Source organism: Microtus ochrogaster, chromosome 6 (assembly GCF_000317375.1).
Source record: "Microtus ochrogaster isolate Prairie Vole_2 chromosome 6, MicOch1.0, whole genome shotgun sequence".
Lineage (NCBI taxonomy): Eukaryota > Metazoa > Chordata > Mammalia > Rodentia > Cricetidae > Microtus > Microtus ochrogaster.
In genome coordinates this window covers 58,539,325-58,567,090 of record NC_022013.1, presented here as the reverse complement: position 1 = coordinate 58,567,090, position 27,766 = coordinate 58,539,325, and the positions used below count along the sequence as shown (strand labels likewise).

At 48.8% G+C, this 27,766-nt stretch overlaps 1 protein-coding gene across 1 annotated transcript; it reads left to right on the top strand.

Annotated features, from left to right (window-relative positions):
- Antxrl (ANTXR like) lies at window positions 1–24,196 on the top strand. Its single transcript, XM_005348670.1, has 18 exons — window positions 1–254; window positions 4,082–4,153; window positions 5,577–5,648; window positions 7,463–7,544; window positions 7,650–7,683; window positions 9,012–9,091; window positions 9,237–9,305; window positions 9,662–9,742; window positions 9,871–9,931; window positions 15,185–15,283; window positions 16,723–16,792; window positions 17,279–17,385; window positions 17,693–17,886; window positions 18,346–18,618; window positions 19,799–19,834; window positions 20,822–20,956; window positions 22,361–22,441; window positions 23,777–24,196. Exons 1-18 carry the CDS (start codon window positions 1–3, stop codon window positions 24,194–24,196), a joined length of 2,220 nt encoding a protein of 739 aa, XP_005348727.1.
- The last annotated feature ends 3,570 nt before the right edge of the window (window positions 24,197–27,766 follow it).

Sequence of the window (27,766 nt, the reverse complement as noted above, 5' to 3'; positions counted from 1 at the left end):
ATGGGTATTCACGGTCTCCACATGTCTTGTTTGGTATTCTTTCTGTTACTGTTCTTATTACCACCTCCCATTTCTAAGGCTAAGAGCCTCCGCTACCGTGGCCCTGGCTGGAAACTCTTCCACCGCCTGAGCAAGGGCTCCAAAAGTTACCAGCAACGCCAGGTTCAACAGATGAGGCAAAACTGGAGCCAGGGCGAGAGCCCAATGTCAGAGGACTGCCTGGGTGTTTTCGACCTCTACATCATCCTGGACAAGTGAGTTGCCTTCCTGCACTGTCCCTAGAGAGTCCTTGGCCATCAGCGGTAGGTCTGACTCTATAGGACAGGCAAGATCATTGTGGGCAGACCCCGGGATGTAGGCTGTCACTGATTTCCTGAATGCAAGGAGGCCAACACAGGCCTTCTGGATGGCTCTGTCCCCAGCATCTTGACCCTGATCTGGTCATCATGCCCCTCAGGCCCAGAGGCTACCTAGGAGCTACCTACAGAGGGACCTTGGAGATTACCGTGGCCACTGTGGGCACTCTCTCAGCTTTGCTGCTCCAAGTAGCATTATTTTAGTGCCTTAAAGGTTCACCTTTTTTCTCCCAACACAAGAGCCTACCCTGGGAAGAGCCTGTTTTTTCTCAGTGTGGTAGGGAAGTTGGGCTGAACTTTAGACCCCTCCTGGCTGTGAAGAGAGGGAATGGAGATGGGGTCAGAGACCCAGAGAGGCTCAGGGCATCTCTGGTGGTGTCCCATCCAACTATCATATTTCTTGGATTACAGAAATTTGCCGTGTGCTCTTAACTTCTATAAAATGGGAAATCTTGCTTACACTTCTATCTTCTGAGCTTAGCCATTTGACATGTCTGTATTTTTCTCTTATTTTCATACATGTATGAAATGTATTTTAGCATTTCACTGCCATTTACCTGCTCTCCTCCTTCCCATGTTAACCCTTTGCTCTCTCTCCCTGTCTACTCTCGTGTTTGTTTTTTGATGACCCAGTGAGTTTCATTAGGTTGTATACAGGTCCATCCTTTCCCAGTTTTTCCCTTTTTCTTTTTTTTTTTTAACCCAATCTTGGGTGATAGTCCCCTGACCTCAGAGGATGTGATATAAATGTCTCACTTCCACCTGAGTTTCAAGTCATTCTATGTGGAAGGAATTACTTACTCTTAAACCAAGTACGAGCCTCTGCAATTGCTGCTGCTCATTGCAAAATACAAACAAACAAAATTTTTGGCCAAGGTTGTTTGGTCAAAGTCGATGCTGATAGTAATCATAGTTGTTTAGAAAGATGTTTAATGGGTCCATCGTATCCTGTTAGCAAAACAATAGCAGTAGCTTCCCCACCAAAGCCTATGATCTCCCCGCTACAGGCTTTTGACTATGTTTTATAAGACCAGATAAGAAATCCCTTTTGTGGAGGAGAACTCAAATTCAACCAGAAAGCAACTGGTTATCAATAACAGATCTGCTTCAATTGCACCAGTGGGCACAAGGCTTGCTTGGCCTCTTTCTCAATTCTTAGGATATGTGCACACTCCAACATAAATGGCACATGTAAAAATCAGGAACTAGGATTCACATACCTCACTTGAAATCATGCTTTCCCGTTGCATCTATTTTCCCGCAAATATGAAAGGACGGAGGGGGAGCTCCTGGGAGCTTCAAGTTTAAGCAGAAGTGGGCACAGGTGGGTAAAGAGAATGGAGCAGTAAGCGGATTCGCCACAGCTGAGCATATAGGGGAAGCCTTATGAAGTCTAACTACTTTGTACACTAACTTAAAATGTTTTAAAAGAAGTTGGAACACAGTGCCCCACATTGGTGAACAATGCTGCTCACAAAAGACATGGGTTAATATGTGAAAATCTCAGTGTGAGACACAGATACCTCTCCATACGTTACTGGCTTGGGGATTCCCCAGAGGTACCCAAAACAACGCATGTTATTGACATTTCTCTTGGCTGTCCACCATAACTAGATGATAAGACCTGATTGTTGATGAACTACATACTGTTGTTATATAGGACACAGAAAAATAAATCTTGAACTGGCCAAGACACTCTCTCTCTCTCTCTCTCTCTCTCTCTCTCTCTCTCTCTCTCTCTCTCTCTGATGTATAGCTTTCATGGTCCTAGAAGGTGCTATTCAGGCTGTTGAGGGGAAAGAAATTAGCGGTCTTTATCTAGTGCTGGGCACTACATGTCACAATACTGACCTGCCAGGCAAGATGTATTCACTGGTGCTATAGCAGTTTATAGCTGTTTATGGGGCTAACATAATTTCATTCTTCTTTATGGTGAAGGAAAACACCATTGTATATACGTACCATGTTTTCATGCACTCCTTTCCTCTGCTGTTGAACAACAATAAACAAGGATAAGCAGGTATCTCTGTGGTAGGGCATAGAGTCCTTTGAGTGTATGCCCGCAAGTATATTTCTGGACTGCATAGTAGTTTTTGCTTTAGTCTTTGTTATTGTTGTTGTTTTCTTCAGAAATATCCATACTAATATCCATACCAGCAGTTTGGACTCCCACCAACAGTGAATAAGGACTCCTCTTTGTCTACACCTGAGTGGGCACTTACTATTGTTGGTTTTCTGGTCATAGCTATTCTGACTGGCCTGAGATCAATTCTCAGAGTGATTTTAATTGCTATTTCCCTGACGGCTAAAGGTGTTGAGCACTTTAAAAATGTATTAGTCATTTGATGTTGACGGAGGTTTCTGCTTCATTTCCTAATGTATGATCACTTTTAGAGAAGTTCCACAGGCTGCTGAGAAGAGCATACATTCTGTAATGTTTGGGTGGAATGTTCCAGAACTGTATGCTGGGTTCATTTGAACTATGACATCATTTAACATTAATGTTTCTGGCTTTTTGTCAGGAAGACCAATTTATTGCTGACAATGGATGCTAAAGTCACCTTCTCTTACTGTGTTTTGGTTAAGTTGTGGTTTTATGTTTAGTGTTGTTGTTGCTATTGTTTGTTTTAGTTTGTTTAGGTTTTGTTTTCTCAAGACAGGGTTTTCTTGTGTGGCTTTGGCTGCCCCAGAACACAGTCAGTAGACCAGGTTGTCGTCAGTCTCACAGAGGTCCACCTGCCTTTGCCTCCTGAGTGCTGTGATAAAAGGCGTGTGCTGCCACCATGCAACTTTAGTAGTGTTTTTTTTTTAAATGAAATAAGGCGTGCCCATGCTCAGTGTGTATGTGTTTACAATTGCAATGTCCTCTTGATGGAGTCACCTCTAATCAGAAGAAAGTGAGTTTATCTCCAGGTTAGTTTTGACTTGAAGTCCTTTCTGTCAGCCCCTCGATGATGTGAATCTTGTAACAGACAAGCAGGAAACAATGGAGAGCTTTGTTCTGGCTCAAGAATGGCTCAGTGGACTAGGCTATCCTGGTAGGCAAGCCATGACAGCTACAGCTGGTATGATATGGGGGCCAACAAAGAGCTGGGAAGATCTAACAATCCTCAAGACCCAACCTATGCCCCCAAATGTTCCACAAGCTCCAGAGTAATCTCACCTGAGAAGGAGCTTTGATACTTAATAACCCATAACCCAAGAGTTTAATAAGGGAGCTCCAGGCCAACCCTGGGTCACCTTCTAGGCCTTTCCTAGTGTTCAAAAGCCTTCTGATAACAATAGTGTCAGTAGCCCTGACTTACACATTCATGGACAGGACTAGTAATTGGTAAGTTAAAAGTCAGTAGAGGCAGAGTGGAAAGCCTCACACATCAAATCATAGGTAGCTCTTCCAATCAAGACATCATCCTTCATCGTGAGACAACACAACCCTCCCCTACCATAATCAGGCACTGTGGGGAGCCGCTAAAGACCCTTTTGGGGACCTCACAGTCTCTATAGATGAAGCTGTTTGGCTACCTTCTGCTCACTACTGACCTGAAGAAGATCACCTCTCATGATGATCCACCCTGGTCAGCACTGACACAGCAACATGTTCCTAAAATAAAAATAAACAAACCAACAAATAAATAAAAACAATGAACACCTGGGAAGGCTAAAACTGCCCTTTCCTACCCTATGATGTTACGTCATACCTTGACATACATCTCCTTTGTCTTCAGGTCAGGCAGTGTGGGCTCAAACTGGATCCACGTTTATTCATTTGCGGATGATTTGGTGAAGAAATTTCAGAAGTATGGCTTCTTCTGACTGTAATCTCCTCTGTGCTTCAAGGGAGTAGTCCTCTTGTCTCTTAGATTTGATGGGCATGAGATTCCCCTCATAGAGGGAGCATAGGCCCAGGCTGGTGTGCTAACATGGGGGACAGCATCTAGTTGGGGTACAGCAACACTGGCTGATCCTCCTTGGGGATTCGGTGTCGTACAGTGACAGAGTCCACCCTCCAGGACCCCTCTGAGTGGGAAGGACACCATGATAGGTGGTAACCTATACTGAGCATAGGATGTTCAGGGCCAGAGGAGTGAGCTGGGGAGCTTGTCATATAAAGCAAAGGAAAAGGCAGGAATCCTCAGAGAAAAGTCTCAGGGTCCTAGAGAAACTGGAGTCCTCAAGGTAGGAGGACAAGCAGGGTCAAAGGGTGACATTACTGTGGCCACAGTGCTTATCAGGCACAACTTAAGAGAGGGGTCTATGGCTCACAGGTTCCGGGGGGTTCAGTCCCTCCTTCACAGGCATGGCAAGAGGAGCGTGTAGCCAAGACTGTTCACACCATGAAGACCAACAAGAAGAAAGCTAATGGCAGGGACAGGGACCGGGCTCTAACTGTTGATGGTCTGACTTGATAATCTGCCTCAACCAGCTAGATAGCACCTGCAGATTCTATAGCCCCCTGAAATAGTCACCAGATGGGGAACGAGTGCTCAAAATATGGGTTATAAGGGATGTTTCCACCTCAAACTATAGCAGTGACTCCCAGTAAGTGGGTAGTCCCTAAGACTAGGGGAGTGAAGGTTGCTCAGGAAAGGCTGGGAGAAGAGGACCACAGGTAGATTGGGGACAAAGCCATAGTAGAGGTCATGCTAAGTCAAGGGAATCTGATTTCCTGCTGAGTGATAGAGAGAGAGGAGGGGGAGGCATGCATGTGAAGGGCTTCCCAGACAGAGAGTGACCTCGTTGAGTTGGGAGGCAAGGAGGGTGAAGAAAGATAGCTAGAGATGCAAAGAATCTGATAGCCGGGACCAGGGATGATGATGTCCCCGTGGGGGAGCGTGAGAGCCTCTCTGCCTGTTCAGAATAGGTGACCTGAGTGTGTGTGCATACGAAAGAGGAAAGGGTAGAAGGCAAAGGGAGAGAAAAGAGTGAGGGGAGATGGGAAGAGAGGGAGACTGAGGGAAAGAGAGACTGAGGGAGAGAAGAGAAGAGAGGCGAAGCATGGGATGGAGCAGGGGTTGTCCTGACGTGTTCTCTCTCTTCCCCAGAGCTACATTATCTCTGTGGGCTTCAGAATCCTTTGCCAATTTCGCCTTAACCCCTCACCTCTAAATGTCCCCAGTGCAAAGGAGCTGGGGTGGGAGCAGGGATTTTTGTGCATGTCTGCTCCCTTACAGACTGATGATCCAGTGCCTTGACTTTTCAGTACATGTGCTTTGTTCCCAGCCCTAAAATGCGGATTTCCGTCATTACCTTCTCAACAGAGGCTGAAGTTATCATACCACTCACCTCAGACAGGTAGGTATTGCCCAGTGGCCGGGACACTGGTACCTCGAGGAAACTGAAGGCCTATAGAGATGTCTGCATCTCCAGCATTGCCCATCCATAGGGCACCTATGGACCCAACTTGACCCTGAACCCCAGTTTACTAGCACCCTTAGGCCTGTACTTAAGCAGAGCTCATAGGCTTGATACTTCTAGAAGTTCTCCACCCCTGAATCTTACCTAGGCCCTGCCTATGATAACATATGGGAACTGGGAAAGTATACGTCAGTACCCTTAACACCCATAATAACAGGGGATTGGTGAGACATGCATGTTCTCTGAGAATTCTGGCCTGTGTCGCTCTCTGCTTGGGTAAGTGAAACAGGGAGGCATCTGGGAAAGCCTGAGGAGAGCTCTGGAGCATGGGGAGCATAGGTCCCCTGTGGTCATCAATCAATAAGGGAGCGTCAAGATGAGAGCCACAGGAAGATATGGGGAAGGGGTAGCCACAAAGTGGGGTGACCCAACAGTGAGAGCATCCCAGAGGTAAGAAGTTGGGGGCTTCTGACTGACGAGGAGGAAGATCAACTTTACCTGCTCTTCCAGAGACTCCGTACAAAGTTAGAAAGCCAGAAAAAGATGTGAAGACATGAAGGACTGGGGTGACTGGAGGTGTGAAAATCTCTGTCCTGCATCCGAAGGGAAAAGGCAGGAGCCAGAGTGAGGAAACAACCTTGGGGAAGGGACAAGAGTCTCTGAGTCTATGGACACGGCACCCAAGGTCCATCTGGGAGGTGGGGCAGGAACCGACTGACTCCCACGGGTCCAGGCCAGGCCTGCTGCAGTGTACCCTAGTGGCTGGGTTTTGGGGAAACTTGATTAAATTTGAGTGGCAGAGAGAATTCCTGAGGATGATTCTGGCAAGGAGTGCAGAGAAGCCACGGGGCATAGGAGAAATAGAAGGAGATGTTGGGTGTCTCAGGGGTTATCCTGGGCTGAGTGGAGACTAGAAAGAGAAAAAGGATAGTGGTCTAGCTCAGGCAGAAGGATAGACTCTAAGGGCAGATAGAGGGGTAAGTGATGGGATGGCCAAAGGCTGGGGGTTGGCTTAGAGTGGAGCTAAACTGGCCAGAGGGGAGAGAACTGGATTGGGCTATGCTGGCAAAGGGATGAGGGCAGAACTGTGGCTGGAACTCCACAGCTTGGGCCCTGATCATCTCATCTTCTAGTAGAACATATATGGGCCAGGCATGGCCAGCCCTCAAGGCCTGGGTCCCAGTGATGGGAGCTAGTGGAGTCCACAGTCAGGCTCATATCTAAGTACACAGACTGCTGCCTTTAGCAGACTGGAGGGAAGGGAGTCAGGCCAGGGTGCTGTGACGGTGGAGACAGGAGCTGGTCAGTAAGTCAGCAGGGTGGCATGGCCCCCTCTAGACCTACACAGTGGATAATAGACTTTTCAGAAGGAGGGTGACCATGGCATTAGGTCACCCATTCAGAATGCAGAGACCCACTGTGAATCTCTAGCTTAAATCCCAGGATGTTCTCCAAGGACTTAACGGGCAAGGACTCTGTCCAAATCTCCTAGGCCCTGGGTGCCTATAGACGTAAACAAACTCAAAGACAACCAGACCTTCCCGTGGGGCCCACTGAATTCCCTGCCCCATCCTGCCTTCGTGCTCATGGATCAGAGGAAGACCTGGCTCAGAAGGGAGAAAGAGCGTCCCTTGTCCAGTACCCTCTCTCAGCCGGGCGGCCTGCAGGGTGGACAAGGCCGTAGGACTGCTAAGAGATGTTTTACCACTGCCAATATCTTTCATACCACTTTTCTGTTTTATCCCTCTCAGAGAAGAAATCCAAAAGGGCCTTCTCACTCTCCTCGAAGAGGTGCCTGACGGATTCACACACATGCAGAAAGGGATTCATAAGGTACAGAGAGCTGTAGCCCCCTCTGGGCACAGCTACACTGGCTTGGTGTAGAGGGCCACATCTCTCTCTGCATCTCACCATTTCTTTTTCTTCTTTTCCTGGCAGGCCATAGAGCAGATCCAAAAGGCCAACTTGGAAGGTGAGCTGTCTGTGCCTTCAGTGGGGCGGGACCCACAGAGCTGGGCTCCCTACAGGGTCTGTGTGTAGATCCTGAGCCTCTTCAAGTCTAACTCTTGAAGCCTGTTGCCCCCCCCCCCACATACACACACATGTAGCTGGCTCCTCTGGAGCACAGCACCCCACTCAGGAGGCTTCAGAGAGGACCGGAAGCTGCGTGTGGTCACGTGTAGTCTTTGTTCTCACTAGGGTTTTTGGCATACAGACGTTCTGGGAAATAGAAGAAAACACAGGGCCTGGGCAGACTGAGGACCCTGTGCTGGAAGCTAGCGTTTGGTTTCCCTCTGGCTGCTAAGTCTTCTCCTACCTCTTGCTTTGTTTGGTCAGCTTCTTAAGCCCATGAGTCAATCATGTCCAGTCAAGACCTGTGTCCCTCTGGACTATGGGTCTTGTGGAATCCAGTGGGGATTTTTGATGAGGGGCCATTGGGTTCCCTGCCTAAGACTTTCTGACTTGGAGCCTTGTGGCTAGCAAGAAGGTAGTTAGTATAACAAACGCTATATTTTATTATGCTGAGGGTCATCACACAAGGCTCACACTCTAAACCCCTAACTCTAGCCCTAAATCTAGCTCCCCAAGGCTGCTCTCCTGTGGGTATATCTTAGCTGAAGATCAGGCCCAGACTCTAACAGAAGTCTCCAGCCCCAGGGCAGATCAAGGTGGTGTCTCTCCTGATACACAGAGCAGAGCATTGCTCTTGGTCTCTGATATATAAGTATATGATTATGGAGTGTCCAGTGGGTGTCGTGGAGTTCTAGGACTGTGTCTGGTTATCTTGTGTGAGTGATGTCACTGGGTTCTGGTTATCAGGTGCAGCCCTGGGGGTAGTGGGGATCCTGACTAAGCTATTTTTACATCTCTAAAAGGCATTTTTCACTATGCTCATTGCAGGTCTTGACTCACTGGGTCTACTGTTCCCATTAAGATGTCCCTAACGTAGTGCCTGAAGCTGGCCCCAGTCTCCACCTGCCTCACTGGGCATCCTCATCAAGGAAGAGTGTTTTCCTCCTGTTTCCCCACCAGCCCAGGGAGAGGCTGGGCTTGTGGCACAACCCTTAGTTAAGGGAGAGGTTCCACAGCCAGGGAATAAGAAGCCAGACCTCCTGGGAGGGTCTCAAACCCCTCTGGCTCCTAATCTGTAGAACAAGTAGAACCCAAGTCTTTTCATTCTATGAGACCAAGGAGTTAGAAACAAACAATCAACTTTATTGCCCTGAATAGCGCTGGCTCTGCAGCCTCACCCAGTAGGCCACTCCCACTAAGCCCACCCACTTCTTGCTTCTTCCGTAGGCACTAATGTCAACAGTGTGATCATTGCTCTGACTGATGGGACACTGATGGATAAACCATTTAAGCAGACTGTGGATGAGGTGAGTCCAGTCTACAAGTATCAGCATTTTGCCTCTGATATTTAGGGCTGTGTGGTTTTTTGTTGTTGTTGTTGTTGTTGTTGTTGTTGTTTTGGGGGGTTTTTTTTTGCTTTTTTTTGTTTTTTTAGCATATTCTTTCTTTTAGGCCCAAAAAGCTCGAGAACTTGGAGCCACCATTTTCACCGTGGGTGTGCATGATTTTGACAAAACACAGGTACTTCAGACCAGGTGACCAAGTGCCCCTGTATAACCTATTAGAGCAAGATTGTAAAGGCATCTTCACAGTGCCAAGAGAGTGGAACTCTCACCTACCCAAAGTGCCCTGTCTAGAATTAGCCACTGCAAAAGGGTAGCTCACATTGTTGAGTAAGCCAACCCCCTCCATAGAATGGGTAGGAGAGTTTCCATTCCTGAAGTTTGGACTTTGAATGAAAGTCAGGATGTGTCTGACACCCTCCTGTCATCATGGCCTCGGGGCAACAGTAACTGCCCCAGGTCTGGGAATCTGTTGCATCAGGCTTCTGGTTTCTGGCTCTGAGGTTCTAACCGGTGACTTTTCTCCGATCATAGATGGTGGAGATTGCAGACAGCCCAAGTCACAGTCTCGCGGTTCAAAAAGGGTTCTCTGCTCTGCAGAGCATCGTTGACACAGTGAGCAAGTGGGATGTGGGATACTGGGGAACCCTGTCTGTATTCCTTGAGGCTTACTATCCTACCTATTTCTCTCTCTCTCTCTCTCTCTCTCTCTCTCTCTCTCTCTCTCTCTCTCTCTCTCTCAGCTTGCTGCCAAGACATGTATTGAAGTGTTATCCGTGCAACCTTCCTATGTGTGTATAAAAGGTAAGAGCTGAGGGGTCACAGACATGGGGAAATGGTATAACTCAAGAGGGTGTGTATGTTTGCACAGGTACATGTGATATATGTATTGTGGTAGTATTGATAGTGATCATCACCTTGACATGATCTGGAATTACCTAGAAGACAAACCCCTTAGCGTGACTGCAAGGGAGTTTCTCAACTGGGTTAACTGAAGTGGGAGACAGCATTCTGGACACAGGCAGCAGCATCCAATGGCCTGCGGTCCCAAGCTGAGTAGTTAGAGAAGAAGAGAGCAAGCTGAACACTGGCGTTCACGTTCTTCATGACTGTGGCTACGATATGACCAAATGCCTCGCTTTCCTGCCACCATGAACTTCCTCCCGTACATGATGGATTGTATTCTTGAACTGTGAACTAAAACTGTAAACTTAAGCTTATTTGGTCTGGCATTTTGCTGTCACTGATACAGAAAACTGGTATCAGGAGTGATATTGTTGTTAAATTCTGTGTACTTCTTAAGCCTTTGAAAACACCTTGTAGGAGAAAATTGTCTGAAAGTTTGGAAAATTGACACAGAAAAGCACAAGAATTCTCTAAGAAAAGCTTACTGGATCATTTTGTTTGTTTGTTTTGTTTTTGGGTTTTTTTTTCAATACAGGGTTTCTGTGTGTAATAGTCTTAGCTGTCCTGGAATTAGCTCTTGTAGACCAGGATGGCCTCAAACTCACAGAGATCCACCTGCCTCTGCCTCCAGAGTGCACCACCACTGCATAGCACAGTGGGTCATTCTAATGGAAATTTGAAAGACCAGTATGCCAAGAGAAACACAGACCGTGGAGGCCCTTAAAGACTGTTGGGAGCCTGGATAGAGGCCATTCACGTCACAGTCTGGCTAGAAATTTGCCTGTATTGTGTTTGTGTCCTGAGAACTTGAGTGAAGCTGAATTCAAACTTAAAGGGAAAAAAAAACTTAAAGGGATATTTATTTGACAGAAGAAATCTCAAGACATAATAACACTCAGGGTGTGTCATGGTTACTGCTCATTGCTAACCAGGTCTACAGTGAAGAGAGCCACAGAAGGAAAAGGATATAAAAAAAATGTGCTATTTGACTAGAGAAAAGGAGTGAATTTTAAGGCTGCAAGCAAGGCTGGAACTGAGAAAGCACCTGTTGTTATTTAAAGTCCTTAGCATCATTCAAGAGAAATCTGCTTAAAACAAGGAGAGTCAGAAAGGTTCCTGACGACAAGACTCATAAACTGGTCTATCCTATGAAAATGCAAATTTATTTGAAAAGAGAGAGCCTGAACTCAGAAGGGATTTCCAGGTCAAAAGTGACATTCTAGGAAAGTGGTTTCTCAGAGTCAGAAACCAACACATATAATTACCACTATGGCTTTGTCGTACAGGGGACCCAGTGCCTTCCCAAGCTGACAGCAGAACTTGGCAGTGTCATTCATCTGGTACTGATTGTGTGGACACCAAGATACAATACTGAGGGGGTAACTGAGTCTTGAGAGAGCTCTTTGGGCCACTAATGTGTAGCAGAGTCAGACAGAGCTCCTTAGACACCTTTGCTTAAAGCTGTGAAATTGAAGCCTATGTTGCAGTGGAGACCCCAGCGTGTTAGGGATTCTAGAACCATGGAGCATCCACTAAAGAAAACTTCAGGCATGTTGTGGGGCCGGCCAAAGAGAGGCTCTGTGTGCTGAAGGAATCAGAGCCAGAAGGGCAGGGCTACACAAGCCCTTTGAATCCAGTGGTTCCAATACAAGTTCCAACATGCTGGACTTCCGAGGTCTGTACTCTTGAACTGTCAGTCAAAATAAGCCCTTCTTTCTCAAGCTGCTTTAATGAGACATTTTGTTACAATGAGTGAAACAGGTAATTAACTTGTGTACGGCTGATGTATGGTTTGTGTACATGTGTTTCTATGTAGAAATGTGTGTAGACAGGAAATTTGGTTTGTGTGTGTATGTGATATGTTTATGACATGTGACATGCATGTGGGTGTATATAATGGATGAATGTGTGGGTGTGATATTTTGTGTAGTATAAGTATGGAAAACTGAGTTGGAGTTTTTATATAAATTATATGTTCTGTGTGTGATTTGTATGTTTTGTAGGTAGGGCATCTTTATGTGATACTTTTGTGGTAAGGTTTATATGTATATATGTATGTAGTATATCTTGTCCCCTCTACACTGGGAAAATTTAGGAGAATATTATGGGAAGGAGGGTACGTGTGTGGTTTGATATTTGGGGAAGTGAATATATATATATGGTATCTTGTGGTGTAGGTACTGTCTGTAGTCTGTCTTGTAGAGATGTCTTGAGTGTGGTAAGTGTGCTTTTGATGGATGTGTATGAGCAGTGTGTATGTGTATGGCATACATAATATGATATGGGTTGTTGCAAGGGCTGTGGAGTGAGTGGCTCACTCACCCAAAGAGGCATGGGTGGAGAAAGTGATGATTGTGCTATGTTTATTGGGGTGTTGTGTGTTGTGATGCATTGTGGTGTGAAAGGGTATATAATGTGTATGTACCACATGATGTGTTTTTATGACATGTACTGCATGTCTGAGTTTTATGTGGCATGTGGTGTCTAGTATATATTTATGGCATGCATTTATGTTGTCTGCTATATGATAAGAATATATATGATATCTATGGTGCATGTTTATAGCTGTGAGTGTAGAATAAATCATGTGTGCTGTTTTATGTAGGACATGGAGCATGTCCATTTATGAGTATATGTGTGGTATTAAAGAGTTTGAAGTGTGCGTGTGTGTGTGTGTGTGTGTGTGTGTGTGAGAGAGAGAGAGAGAGAGAGAGAGAGAGAGAGAGAGAGAGAGAGAGGAGAGAGGTATGATACTGGTGATTAAATATGTAGTATTTCTAAAGGCACATGATATTTGTGTGCTTGTGTTTTATGGCTGTAAATGCCATAGGCAGTATGCATGTGTATGCAGTATGTAATACACATTATAGTTAATATGTGTGTTACCCAGTGTATAAAATATGTGCATATGGTGTATGTGCGCCTCTGAAGGTACTGTGTGTATTGCAGTATATGTGAGGGTGAGGTGGCTATGCTTTGGGTATAGTACGATCTACATTTGGAAGGTACATTCTGTGATTTGTATATACATCACATTACATCGTAATGTACATGCGAATGAATACTGCCTATTTATCTCAAAACAGAAAGTGTCATAAGGCTAAGAAGAAGGTATTTTTGAAATTCTCAAGGAAATCCTAGAAAGTGGGATGGAACCACCAACACATTCAGAACACTTTGGCTTTGCTAGAAAGACCAGGAGCAGCCAAAGTGGAAATCCGTGTGCAATTTCCACCTTTGCAAGATAGGGTTCAGTAACAAGGTGATCGTAAAGACGGGTAAACAAACCATTGGGCGCAGTGGGCATCTACATGCTCCTGGAAATGCCAGTGCCCGGCAAAGACACCCACAAAGACAGGAATGCTTACCGCACTTGGGTACCATCATGGCCAACACCTGACCTCCCACGACTAGAACTGGCAAAGATGACCTCTGTCCATCCCCAGGTCCCTGCATCTGTGTGCCAGGGACACACTTGTGTTTGTTTCTGGAGGAAGGATGCCTTTCTTTGTCAGTACATGCATGCAGACTTGGCCCCATAGAGCTGAATCTTATGCCCTGCAGAAGAGAGAGAGGCAGGGAGCTCTAAGCCTCCTTTTACCACTGTGGGCAGCTCAGCTCTTCCTCTGCCTTCTAGTTCAGGCAGCTGAGTCCTGAGCTCCAAATTCTTCAATGGGAGTCCAAGACTCCAGGCCTAAGAAGACAAGACTAAGCTTGCTTGGGGGCTGTGCCACCCTCAACACCAATGTAAGCCAGAGGGCCATGTATGTGGGCGCTCCAGTACATAGAACTACATTGTGAGATGTAGAGATGACAGAAGGTGTGAGGACAGGCAGCATCTGAAGGCTCATCGGTGTTAAAGACAGAAGCTGACCCTGATGTTTCCATCCTAGTCACTGGCTCCGGGCCGTCCCCGCCCCTCCCTGTCTTATGGAAAAGTGAGGAGTCTGCTATGCTGTTAAGATGAAGGGAAGAAAGACCTCCGCTTCTGGGATGAAAAAATAAAAATAAAAAGGCCAGCAGTATAGCCTGCCTCTGACTGTCCTGGAGCCCACCAGCCTTGGAGTCTGGAAAGCTGTGACCATCCCCACGTGAAAGCATGAGGTTGTCACTCTTTCATGCCTGAAGCTGAACGGAGGCAACAGGTGCTTCCAGATGTCCATCCGCTCAGTCACTGACCTGCTAAAGTGTTGGCCAAAAGTTTGTGTTAAGCTCTCGGGTGAGAATACCGGTCAATTTCAGAGAAACCCGAGGCAGAAACCAGGACCCCGAATGCAACAGAATTGGCTGTTTGCTTGAGGTGGTACTGAGTCATCCTGTGTGCTATGGAGCCTGGGGAGAGTCCTTGTAGAGGACGGTCCTTGATCAACCATCCTGAGGCATCTGAACTACAAGGACAGCAGGAATGAGCTGGCCCTGGGCCCCGAAGAAGCTATGCAGGCAAATGAGGAAAAGGTAGAAGAATCCGGTCTGTGGAATCACCCACCCATCCATCCTCACTGATGTTAAAAAGACCTTGCTAAACCTCAGAGTGATTGGCAGGATGAGTGAAGATTAAGAAGAATGTGTTGGCCTCGGGACCTGGATCTCAGAGGCGCCATCTCTTTATGAGGGACTCTCTTGGGTGGGTCAGGGACTTGACCCATTCCTTATGCCCCAGCCCTTATTCTTGGGGTCTCTATTCATATACCATAAACATAGGAAAGGACCGATATTCTCCATGCTCAGGGGTACCACAGGTATTAAGTAGGAAGCTGGTACCTAACCCTGTGCAAAGAAGGCCCTGCGTCTGTACAGTGCCCAAGTGGAGTAAGGAATGCAGAAGTTTCCAAGCAGGAAGTTTTCAGCTGAGTTAGCCTAGCTTGGAACAGGGCTGGGACTCGCGCATAAACTTCAAATTTGTTGGCTCAGGGATCCCAGAAGGACTCCTAACTTGGCAAGGCCCCTCCCTGTTACATTAGCATGGATGTTCTGTAACATCCAGATAAGGATTTACCCTACAAGTCCCACAGATGACGGTTCAGACACTGCTGCTATTTCACGAGGGCTCCCGAGAATTCCCTCTTCAGGGCAGCCCTTCATGAAAGGTGAGACCAGAGAGAACATGGCACCCATCTCCTCCGCTCCAATGCTCAAATGTTCTTCTTGCAGGTGCCTACCAAGTAAACATTAGCGGACGTGGGTTTAGTAATGCGAAAGACATGAGCCAAGTTATTTGCAGATTCACGTTCAATGATTCCAGAATTGTTGGTAAGTAGTCCCTTGGCATCCTTGAGGTATACGTTACCATACAGAATCATTTCTCTAAGTCAGCCTTGCCTTCTGTTCTTACTGACCATGTGCAATGGACACTGGAGAGTTAAGGAAGCTTGGACCAATGGATAAAAAGACCAAGTGGCATGCCTAGGTCCGTCTGCCTTCATACAAACATAGGGAATGAAGAACCCCCCCAGCTCCCAAAGGCATCTGGAGGCTGGCATGACACTGGCCCATCCCTGACTACTGCATCCCGCTAGTCTGTCTTCTGCTCCCCTTCCCGAAAGTCAAACACCAGAAGCTGGTATCTGCAGTTGAGACAGAACAGCAGCCTCCAGACTGACCCTGGAAGATGTCTAAGAAGTCTTTTTGGAAAATTATTCATTACAACACACAGAGGGGAAACTAAGGATTGGGAAATTGGAAGCCTAGCCAGTGGGAATACAGCTCAGCCCTTGACTTATGCCCCAGCTCAGTGGAATGTGTGGTAAAGATAAGTGGCTTCTGTCACAGTTACAGAACTCTTCTCAGGCTCCCAAAGGACCAAAAGAACAATCTATTCCCTTATGAGCCTTCTCCAGTTCAGTAAACAGTCCAACTATCCACCCACCTCCTGGGTCTAAGCCTGGTTGCCGTTCTTGGTCCTTTTTTCCTATTCCTGTACCGAGTCTGCCAGCACTTCATCTTGCCTTTATCTTGAGCCTCCACAGTCCCTGGAGGATCCATCTCCCCAGCAGTAAAGTCCAAACTTCTTCCCAGAGCCCACACTTCCAGCAACCTAGTAGTAGGTGCCTTACTATGTGCCTCTCACTTAGCCCAGAGCCCCAGCCCTAAGATCATTTCCTGACTGCTTTGAGCTCAGACATCAGCAATTCCCACAGAATCAGTGTCAGTGAACATGGTGCACCAAACACAAACATACCAAGAATTATTGTCCATGGTCTTGACGCCTATGCTCAGTAACTCACATCCCACCCAGTGCAGCTGCCTGATGGTCTCAGCACTGGATATCTTTAGCTAATCCCAGGCAAGGCATCATTGCATTGTATGCTCATTTTTTAAAATAAGAAGTCATATCTCTAAAAGAAGGAACCCATCACCAGTGACTAAGCATGTGTCTTCTCCCCAGTATGCCCCACCCATCTCTCTGCCCACCCATGTTACAGCACACTGCACTCTGTCTTTTGTGTTGTCCTGTGTGTGGTGTGTCTTGTCTTTTCTCTCTTCCCTGGGGCGCAGGAGCCCTTGGCTGTGCGTGCCTGCTGGGTATCAGGATGTGGTTCAGTAGTGGGCAAAGCTGGGACTCAGCAGGTGCCCTTCAACAAAGAGAGGCAGGGGGATCTAGGCAGTCATCAAGCAGTGTGAGCCTCAAACAGAGGGTGACAGTGGAGGAAGGACACCCCTATTGATAATCTTGTGTCATTCTCTTTTAGATGAAGGCCCTACTGATATGAATGACAAAAGTATATCCTGTCCTGGACCAAGGATACAGCGTGCTGGAGAGTAAGTGCCCCTTGCTGGAGGTCCAGTAGTTTGTTTATCAGAGTAAGTGCCCCTTGCCAGTAGCTTAGTGCAGAGTGCAGGTGTTGGTGTTTACCAGTTCGTGGGGAATCTGGGGTGTACCCTCTGCTGTGAATCACATATCTGCTTATATGTGGGTTCCATTTCCCTTCCACGGGCCCCTGTTAGTGTCCCTGGTAGTATTCAGGAATACACAGTGCTCAGGCACTCCTGAGGGCAGAATGGAGGAGGTGATGGGTCTGAGGGTTCAAACCATTGTCTCAATACCTCCCTGATTCCTTAGCTCATGGCCATTATGGCCAACTGACATGAGGTCCTCTTCTGACCTCATCTGTAGCCTTCACTATCAGGGAACTCTCCGCTAGCGTGCCAGCATCATTCCACTGAGGGTTGATGTGTGTGACCGTTCCAGCAAACCAAGGCTTCCAGGACTCTTTCCATTATCTAACTCTCTTTTCTGTGCACTAGGGAAGTCTCTCTTCAGGTCAGTCTGAACAATGGCATCTCCTTCATTGGGAACAAACTCATCATAACCGGTACCAACTGTGGGAGTACCAGGGTAAGAGCCCAGGGGTGTTACAGATCCACCTAGAGGTCAAAAGATTAGTCACACAAAAGGCCTGGAGGTGCACACAAGTCCCTTAGGTAGTCTGTGGTAGTTTCTCAAAGAGCCACCTGGGACAGGTACAAGGCTTTGCCAGACACTGTCTAAGACATGCAGGGCACACGACAGCACCACATGGATATGCCCAGAGTTTCTGCCAGCAGCAGTCAAAGATGTGTGCCAGTGAATCAGAGTCCCAGTAGCTAATGTGGACCCAAATCTACTCAGGGTCTCACTTGCCAAGTACCTGCTGGCTTAGTGACTCCTGTCATTTACAGGGTCCTCTCCATCCCTGGCTGCCCCTCTGCGGGCTTACTATCACCTGCAGGGCGTCCTCTCCCACCGTGGTGGGGGAACTGTCTGGCCTGTGGACCCCAGAGCTCATTCAGGGCCCCTGAGGGGAAAAGAGCTGCTCCTCAAGGATTGCCTTCCCAACTCCACATCTGTCTTCCAAGCACCTGAGACCAGTGCCGTGTGACTGAGGGGTATGCCCAAGAGAAAGAGCTCTGTGGCCACCTGTGACAACTCTTGAGTTTCTCTCAATATTCAGAGGAAGGAGGGGTGAGCTTCTCGGGCAGAACTGAGAGACACAGAGAGCAGCCAGGGAAGGGAGACCCACATCTCCCGGCCCTACACCTCTTTAGTGGCCCAGCAACCCAACCCTCTCCTTGAGATCTGATCACCGGTAGCCTAGTGCACTGTCCACCAAGGCCACAGCAAGAACTGACATCCTCAGACCCTGGGAGATACTGAGTCATCCTTTTCTAGGTTCAAGGCTAGAAAAGGTGGACTGCCCTCTGAGGACCAGCCTGGGCCACTAACTCAGCTGTAGTCCCTTGGGTCTAGGCAAGCTGGGTGGAGAGAGTGTATGCACAAATAAGTAACAAGGGGTGGGCACATGGGAAGAAGCCACTGTTGTTATCAATCATAGGGGATTGCAGTAGGCAGCAGCAGTGACAGAAGCAGCAGTAGCAGCAGCGGCAGCAGGGGCAGCAAGAGCAACAGCAGCAGCAACCCTAAACCCAACCAGCTACCGGAAGAAGACCCAGACCCAGAGGACACAACACAAGGCAAAGTCACCACTGCTCCCAACAAATCACCAGAAAACTACTTTCTCTGGAACTGGAAATTTCTTGTGTTCTCATCAGTCATACTGGTGTCCTTCCTGTTGCTGTGCTGCTGTTGGATATGGTGCTGCATAAAGGTTAAGTCCACTGCCCACCCCTCCCCCTTGCCCTGGCTCCCACATACATGCCCCCTCTCCAAGGAACAATGTCATAGTGCAGTATTATTAACCAGCCTGCTGGCAATTTCCCATCTGTTCCAAGTCCTTCTGTCATCCAGGAGAGACACAGACTCTTAAGTTTAAAGCCCCAAGCCCTAGAGCAGCCTGGGTTCTGAGAACTCGCCAGCCTCGCTGATGCAGAAGTTCCATTTAAGATGCCTGGGCTATGGACTGAGGCTGGCCCTGGAGAGAGGCCATCCCAGCACCCAATGGCCCTAAATACCTTGTTTCAGCTACACATCTACAGGCTTCATGTGGCCAAACCTCAGAGTGCCCTATATGTCAGGACAGGATCCCTCATGGGGTCCCAGTAGTCCCATATGCAGGGTGATGCCTATCAGACATGATTAGTTAGGGCAGAACTACCCTTGATACCAACTCCTTTCCCGATCCCGGTATAGCATACAGCCCCATGCCGGGCTGCAGAAGTACAAAGAAGCAGCAGAGCCACCCTCCCCCACCAGGGACTGCAGTTACTGTTCAGCTTCAGGGGGAAATGCACCCATCAAGAGATGTAACCAGAGCTTGGCTAAAGCAGAGCCAGATGCAAAGATGGCACTGGCATTCTGGGACAGGCTGTGAGAAGGCAGAAGAGCTGGGGAGCTAGGATGGAAGGAACCCTCCAGAGAGATGAAGGAGAAGGAGGAAGTAGCAGCCCTGGGGGACAGCGTGCAAGAAGAGCTGCCAAGGCCCACCTCCTCTCAAGGGCACAACGAACAGAGAAATCTGGGCACTAAACTAGAGAGTGAGGAGGCTGCCGGATGAAAAAGGGAGGAGGAAGGACAGTGAGCTTCTGCCGAGGGGAAGGATGGGCTCCACTATAGTTGGGATGTGACTGATGAGCAGTGCTCCAGTTGTGGTCCCCTCCAGGGACCAGAACCTGGATTCGTGTGGCCTCCTCCTCTACCAGAGAGGAAGGAGGTCTACCTTAGGCCAGGTAGGACCCACTGGACACAGCATCACAGGCAGTGGACACCTACATAGGCCCCCAGAGGCCTTGTTGTCTCCCTGTTCCAGATCAGGGTCCCCACTGGCTGCAGGGCCAAGGCAAAGCCCACCCTTCCCACTCAAGCCCACATCTGTCTGTTTTACGTTCCAGCGTAAGAAAAAGCCGCCGCCACCAGACCCAGAGAAGGTGAGTTGGGTAGGGGAGGAGGCTGACACTGTCACATGACATCATGAAGTCTTCATGAGGCCTCATGAAGTCTGAGCCCAGAATCGCTCACTACTTTGGCAGTGAATGGATGGAATGCAGATCAATGGGAAAGTCACGGGACCCAAAATAATGTCACCCAGACAGACTCCCTGCATTTCACAATCATTAGGGCTTTGGCGACCTGCACCACTGTGTGAAGCTGTCCATTGATGAACTGGTATCTTTCAGTGGATCCCATAGGACTCCTTATAGAATGTCAAGGACACGAACGAGTTCTTAGTATAGGAGCTGCACGCGTCAGACCCAGGTCTCCATCTCAGAGCCTTTGGGCTTCTCTACTCCTTTTCTGTCACCTGCTGAAAGGGCTTCCCTGAGGTCCACCTAGGATGTCCAGAACTGGGGAAAACAGAGGATATCCTAACTGACCATGAGCTATGAGAGATGTTCCCAGCTGAGCAGAGGGACCAGATGGGAAAGCAACTGTGTCTTCTTTGAGGGTGGGGACCAGAAGAGGTAACGAACGGCTGGAGCAAGCAGAACCTGGACCTGGGCCTGGGCCGGAGTTGGAGCAGCATTCCTGTCCATGTGAGAGAGTGCTAGCTGCGGAGTTGCCCTGGGAGCTTGCCCCTGTAAAGGCCAGAACCAAGTGGAGGAGAATGCCACCTGGCACTGCCCACCCTCTGCACAGCCTCCAGGCTAGGCTTCTGCCAACAAGAGTGGCCCCAAGAGAATCAAGAACACAGCAGTGGGCTCTTGGCGTTTGGGGAAGCTCAATATCTACAAACCAGAGGGGCTTTCTTGGCTGTTCTTCTCATGAATGACCTCCCGGGTGTGGGTTACAGTCTTCCATTGGCTCCACAACATTAGTTGACTGACTCCCCAGTGCAGGGGTATGCAAGGCATGGTGTGCCCCTCTCTGTTCAAGAAGCTACAGGCAAAACACACACCAACCCTTTTCACTTCCAGGATCCAGAAGAGAACCAGTCCCCTCCTCCTATATCACCACCGGCTCCTCCCATCCCTCCTTCATCTCCATCACCTGTCAACCCAAGCCCTACTGTGATCGTTGCCTGCTGTGGCTGTGGAGGCAGAGGCATCCAGGTGACTGGGAGATGGGCATGCTGTGACCCTGGGCTCAGCTCAGGGGGGATGGGCACAGCCAATCATCAATAGAGAGGTCTGACTGTGGACATGTAACACTTTACGTCTGAGGACACCCGGCTCCCTGTCTTTCTCCCAGGGCTAGAGGGGAGCAGCACACAGGAGGGTCTTCCAAGTGCTTGCATCCCTGTTTTTGCAGGTTCCCTGGACATGGCCACTGTGTCCTGTCTTGCCAGTCTCTGGTTCCCATGTCATTGTCCCTGCCCCAACGATGTCATTGCTGTCCCCTTAGTCTGTGGACGAACGAATCAAGATATATTGGGTATATCTTGCAAAGTCTGATACAGTAAAAACAAAAAAGACCAGTCATGAGTTACCATCTGTCCACCAAGAACTGGCCAAACGCCAGTTGCCCTGGCCAGCCAGGACCAAGGCTCTTCCTATACAAGCAGAAGAGCTGATTGAGTGGTCTTAATGGCCACTGAGGTGGACAAAGAGAGACAAGATGGAGGTAGATGACATGGAGTTCTGAAGGGGCATCACAAGCTTCCTATGTGGAACTGAGCTCCAGGGCAAACAGCTTTTCATTTGAAGCCCCTCCTTCCAGGCCACCTCAAGAAAAGGGGGAGACAGACAGCAGCCCCAGATCCCAATATGGACACCCTACAAGAACAGTGCTAAGGAACGAAGAGCCCCAGTCCCCCTCGGGGCTTTGAAGTCTTCCTCCCTGCCCTGTCTCTATCTGTGGTGGGCCCACTGCTCCCTCCAGAGAGCTTCTAAGTCTTTGGCCATTGACAAGGACATCTGAGAGCCATGCCAGCCCATTCCCTGCCTGTGAGCTACAGTGAAACCAACACAGGTCTCCTAAGAGGAAAACAGCCACTGCCAGTAGCCTGGCTTCCCTGGCTCATCCCCACCCACTCCATAGGGCCCAAGGACTCTGAGCTGTAGGGCTGAGACCATGACGTTCTCTACAGTTAGGCCCGGGGTTCCTCCAACCTCTCCTTGCTTTACCTGGGACCATGGGGCAGCAGACCCTGATCGAGACCTGGACCTCTTGCCAGCCTGTCCTATGTGGCCCAAGTTCTGGCTTTTTCCCCCTTCCCAGGCCTTTTACCCAGACACTTCACAAAGCCCACAGCTCCCCTGGAGGCCTCTGCTTGCCACCACATACCCATCAAGCCTCTGAACTTCTCCAAAGCACCTTTTCTTCCACATTGTCCTAACTTCTATGTCCTCCAGTGCCCACTCCAGACACCAAGTCTTTAGAGGGATGATCCTAAGAGGGATGGGATTTGACTTCTTGCACCCATATTGACAGAGTTCAATGATAGTAAGTGTCTTGGGGGGGGGGGGGGCAGCTCCCATGCGCTTCTGCTTACTCATGTCCCGGATGCTTTTCAGGGAAACCTGGGCCCATGCTGCAGCTGCTTTCACCCAGGTTACCACCAGATGCCAATGATGTGGTGTCATCCCAAGGTCCAGGTGAGCCAGACCCAGGAAAACTCCAGGGCAAAGAATGGCCATTGGTTTTGTATTTTGAACTTGCAGTGTTCTGGATCCACGGTTTCATGAGAGCCGTGCACTGGAAAGGGTGGGTTTTAGCTGAGATTGTTTACTTCAGGGTTTACTGTGGCGGGAGGGGCCTGAAGTCCCCGACAAGGTACAAAGTTAAATGAGCGTCAACCAGCACTTGTTGCTCCCTTCGAGGCACAATGTAAGATGTCCACTGCTGTACCCTCCGCAGGGACAAATAAAGGGAACTGTTTAGGGCAGGGATTCAGTAGGGGTTGGTCTGGGTCCTAAAGCCTCTTGCAGGACAGTCAGCTTGCGGCACTGGGCTTGTATAAGTAGAAACCAAACACTAATCCAGCTCACTTGGTAAGTTCAGACAGGTTCCTGTATGAAGGTACTCTGGGATGTTCCACCAGGCTGGTCTTCTGCCTGAGCAAGTAGGACCCACTTAAGAACATTCTGGAGACCTTAACCCTAGTCTAGCAGCAGGGAGTGGAGGTTGTGGTCAGGGACCCTGCTCACATACCGTCTCCTACACTTGAGTGTCCCATGCCACCCTTCCCGAAGGCGCCTTCAGGCGCAGCCTCACCTAGACAAAAGCAACAGGAATAAGATCCTGGTGGGACTGAGTGTGCCTCTCCTCCCACTCTGTGTCACCCAGTGGGAAGGTGGTCCCTAAGCTCCCGATCCTGGGCGGGAGTGGCGCACAAGCTTGAGGACTTGAAAGGAGCCTGCTTGTTCCAGTCACCTCATAAGCTTTCGTGCCTCGGCTAATCACAACCCAGAGAATTCTTTACAAGTTCCAGTTTACCGCAAACCTGGGCATTTATGGAGCAGAAGTAAGTGGCTTTTCTGCCTTGAACTTTGACAGCGTGAATGTCTGCCCCGTGGCTCTCCACTGCCCGAAGGAATTTGTCTAGTTGGTGCCATCTCCTTTGTAAATACGCACAAAGTGCAGTCGAGTTTGGGAGTCACATCCACTGAGGTCTGGGCTCTCTTCAGTCCATGCTTTATCTCTCTGCCTGTTAAACTGATGGAAATCTGGCTCGGTAGATGTAAAACTGAGAAACCTCCCCCTGCCCTGAACAAGAGTATCTACCATAATGATGGGGCGTTCCCATCCCCACTCATCTTTCTATGCCCTACCCCCTCCACCCAGGAGCTGCTTGGAGCCTGGAAACTCCTTCCATTCTCACGACTGCCTCAGAGAAACTGTAACTTCCATATAGATAACTATGGTCTAAGGACTTTCCGCCTCAATTCCAGTGACCTCTCTGTGACCTTCTGTTTTTGTCCTTCCTCCAGGGAAGAAGCAACAACTTTACTCTTGTGAATCCTAGCTGCACACACGCCTCCTGCAGCCCAAAGCTTTGCCTTCCTTCCAATAGAGACTATCTCCATCTCAGGAAACCTTCACACTCCTCAAGGATTGTTATTCAACCCAGCAGGGGGTGCTTTCCCATCTCCCAGGCACCCTGCAGGCCAAAGATCTGCCTTAAAGCAGGCCGAGAATGTCTCCCTGTTGCACCAAGCCTGTGCTCAAAAGTGTGCCCACCGAGTCAGAAGTGCTATACTCTCGACTGTTCACAGTCCTCATACCCAAACAAGTGTACCCCATCTCCCTCCAAGATGCTGCCTCTGCTCCCTCCCCATGCCCGCCAATCTGTAGAAACCCTTTGTCAAGCCTACCCTTGTCGTCCATCCTCTAAAGAACCAAAATTCTAAGTTCAAGAGGTGTTTGTTTCTTATATTGGACACGTGAATTGTAGGGAGAAAGCTACAATTGGCTGCTGATCCTCAGGCTCCGTATCTAGGGAGATGTTCGCCGTCTGAGGTGAGATTATGTTGCATGTACCAGGCAATACCCACTTGTCTCACTTCCTATAAGTCTATCTTCATCTGTCTGCAAAAGCTTGGACAAATGGGATCTTCCTCGAAGGTCTCTGTGAAACTGAGACCTCCTCCCAATCTTTAAATACTCTTCTGAGTTTTCTTTCCCTCAGTTTTTTGGCAAAGAGAAGTACTTGAGTGTTCCAACCTGATTGCATGTTCCTGGTTTCCATTTTCTAGATCCATGAATTTTGAATGTATCCTAGGAGGAAAGAAAGCCCCTTCTGAAAGCAAGACTTCTCTTTCTAGATAAGCCATATTCTCCCAACACCCAAGAGAGCCTCCCACCTGCTGCATCAGGCAAAGCTCACCTGAGTATCCTTCGAATCAGGCTTCAATGGGGCTGAGTGTTACAGTGTTCAGCCACCCAGCCTGTGACCCGTGCCTATGTGATCCAGCAGGGACCAGATACATCAGCATGAGGACCCAACAAGGCGCCCCAGGGTCCTCTGGAGACTCCCCAAGGAGGCCATGACACAGGCTATTCAGTAGTCCCAAATCTCGATCATTGAATTGTCAGCTTCTACCCTCTGCATTTCCCTGAAGGTTATACTCAGGCATTGTGGTTGGGTTTCTCTAATGCAAATCCAGGTGGAAATATGCCACACCTTGGCTTGTAGATGGTTTCGACTAAGTTGGTGGGTAATGCTGGTTCTACCATCCTCCATGTTTCCACAACGAAAGCCATGCTGGAATGCTTTATGTTGTGTGAAGGGATTTTTTGGGGGGGCTTTTTCTCTCCATTGCATAGTGTTGACTTCCAAAATCAAGGGCTTCCTATTACTACCCCAACTTCCCTGTTTGGTACTGCCCTTGACGTCATCACAACTTGGGCTGCATACTTGAGTCCCATCTTTTATTCGGATGGGACCTGAGCTTCTCCCATCCTTCCAGTCCTCTCTGGCTTCTGTCAATCAAACATCTCTTCTGGGAGAAGAAGAGACAAATTGAAACAGAGGTATCTGGTAACAACGAGTGAACTTAGATACCCGTGATTCTCTCCAATTGCCAAAGACCTGTGCTGTGTCAAGACTGTGACAGGCACAGGTGGAGCACAGCAGACTGGGCTGGGCCTCAGTGGCCAGGCCTTCTGTCTCTACAGTAGCCCAGGGTTCTGTCACTACCCAGCAGGCCCTGTCTTTAGCAGTCAGAGGTTGTCACTTTTATCAAAGTGGTACAGCTAGAACCTCCAGAGTGCAGATGTGGCCTTGGTTTGTAGGATGCCCTTTCTCGACTCTTGATCCTCAGCCTGGAAGCTGAGAGACATCAGAGCAGGGCCTAGGAGTATCTGCCCACCTAACTTTGTGCTTAGTCTGCCTATGTGTCTGAGGCACCACCAGAGAGTCATGGTGTCCTTGCCAGTGTTTTGTAAGGCTGGCTGTTGCCTTCCTCTCCACAGAGGAAAGGATGCTCTGCTCTGAGCATTTATGAGTGCTTTCCTGAGGTCTCACAGTCTTTCAGTGGAGGGACCAGGGTCAGTGCAAAGAAGCTGCTCCTCAGTGCATCCTGGGGACTTTACCCTTGTAGCTGAGGTAAAGGATTCTTCCTGGCTGCAATGCTCTGAACCTCCTCACTGCTTTGCATGACCTCTCATCCTGGACTCCCGTTTGGGCTCCTTGAAGCCAGGAGTGTCCCTCACACCCCTAGCAGTGACAGTGCAGTGTCCCTCTGCAAGCACATGGCACAAGCCCACCTTCACACTCAACAGGAACTCATGTTCCCCAAAGCTATGACTCCATCCCTTTGTCTCTGTACCACGATTGGCCCAGAATGTTATTAAAAGACCCCCTCCATCTTCCTACTTCTCCCATTTTCTTCCCTCTTTCTCCTCCTCTCCTCTCTCTCCCTCTCTCCCCCTCCTCCCCTCCCCATCTCTCTCTCCCTCCCCTTCTGCTTCCTTCCCTCCTTTTTTTCCTCCTTCCCTTTAATCCCATAACTTCTTCTTTTTCTACCCTTTCATTCTGGTCTCAACTTCACCTTCCCAGCAGGCAAGTAGTGAGGGGTTTGTCATGTTTCTTGGTCAGGATTCTCCAGAGGAGCAGAAGTAACGGATCAGCACGGGGTATGGAAAGCGGGTAACAACACTATCTCCACTGGCTCATGAGGTTACAGAGAAAGGGAAGTCCTGTGTCTGCCCTGGGGAGGAGAGAGGGAGCATAAAGTCCAGCCAACTTACACTGAGACCTCAATGCATCTATGAAATCCTCCTGAAATACCTGCATGGAAACCCCTATCCTCCCAGTATGATGTGAGGCCATAGAGGGTGACTAAGTCACGAGAGCAGAGTCCCCTCAGTGGGATCCATCTGTCCTATGAGAACACAGCCAGTGTCCCCACAAAGAGCTACAGGACTGACTGGCCAGACACAAGTCTCCTCAGCCTTAGACTCCACCCTCCTGAGCGGTGAGCAGTAAATTCCTTTCGAAGCCACACAGTTTATGGTAGTTTATCACAGCTTCCAGAATGATCAGACCCAGGGGAAACCGATCATTGGGGAACCTTCCTCCATCTTTCAGGATGGAAACTTCTAAAAGGTGACAGAATCTCTGAATAGTGAGGTGGTACAGAGAGTATAGGGGGGCAGAGGTCAAGGGTCACAGAGAGGTCATCTTCATTGTAACAATACCATAGGGTGGCTAAGTAGGGACCAGGCCCAGAGACCTAGCCCCACCTGTCCCGTCTGGCTGAAGATGAAGTGAAATATCCATGAAGGTTGGTGACATGAGGGCAGCCATGATAGCTGGTTGGTGCCTTCTGGTCATAAGACTTTTGTCCAACACCAGAGGAAGAGGGTCCCCAAATGAAATGTATCTCCAATTATAAAGAACTCTATCTCTTTCTTGAGTCTCTTAGATAAAACAGAAAGCTTGCTAAAATGCCACAGGGAACTTCAGAATGCGCCCCCAAATATCAAGTGTATATCTCCTTTGTCAGCTGAATGCCCTTGGGAATAGGGGTTGGCTTTAAGGACATGGCTACAGACTGAGCAGGTGTCTCCAAAGTGGTCTTCAAGGTTTTGAGGAACCTGGCCCACAGTCTCCCCATGTGTGAGCCTGCTGCTCCACATACTTTGTCCCTGCTCCCCCACCCACCTTTCTCGAGATCCCCAGGAAGCAGAGAGCTGTGTGGGCAGAGAAGAGTCCATCAGCCTGTATCCACCCAAGGAGAGCCTCTCCTGCCAGAGAGAGCCCCACCCCGGCCTGCTGCCTCCATCCTACAAACTGGCCTTCATGGACAACGCACAGCCCAGGCAGTGGGGAGCCTGAGAGTCCCACCAACAGTGCTCAAGAATCAGGGGCTGTGTATGAACTCATCTCGCAGATGCTGTAGCAGAAGGAGCAAGACCAGCACAAGTTCCAACCAGACAGGATCCAGCACTGGAAGGGGGAACGGACACAGACTCAT

Coding starts and splice junctions, on each gene's coding strand:
- Antxrl (XM_005348670.1), top strand. CDS start 1: ATGGGTATTCACGGTCTCCACATGTCTTGTTTGGTATTCTTTCTGTTA. Junction 9,932..15,184: donor TTCCTATGTGTGTATAAAAG/GTAAGAGCTGAG, acceptor TTCTTCTTGCAG/GTGCCTACCAAGTAAACATT. Junction 17,386..17,692: donor CAGGGTAAGAGCCCAGGGGT/GTTACAGATCCA, acceptor TGTCATTTACAG/GGTCCTCTCCATCCCTGGCT.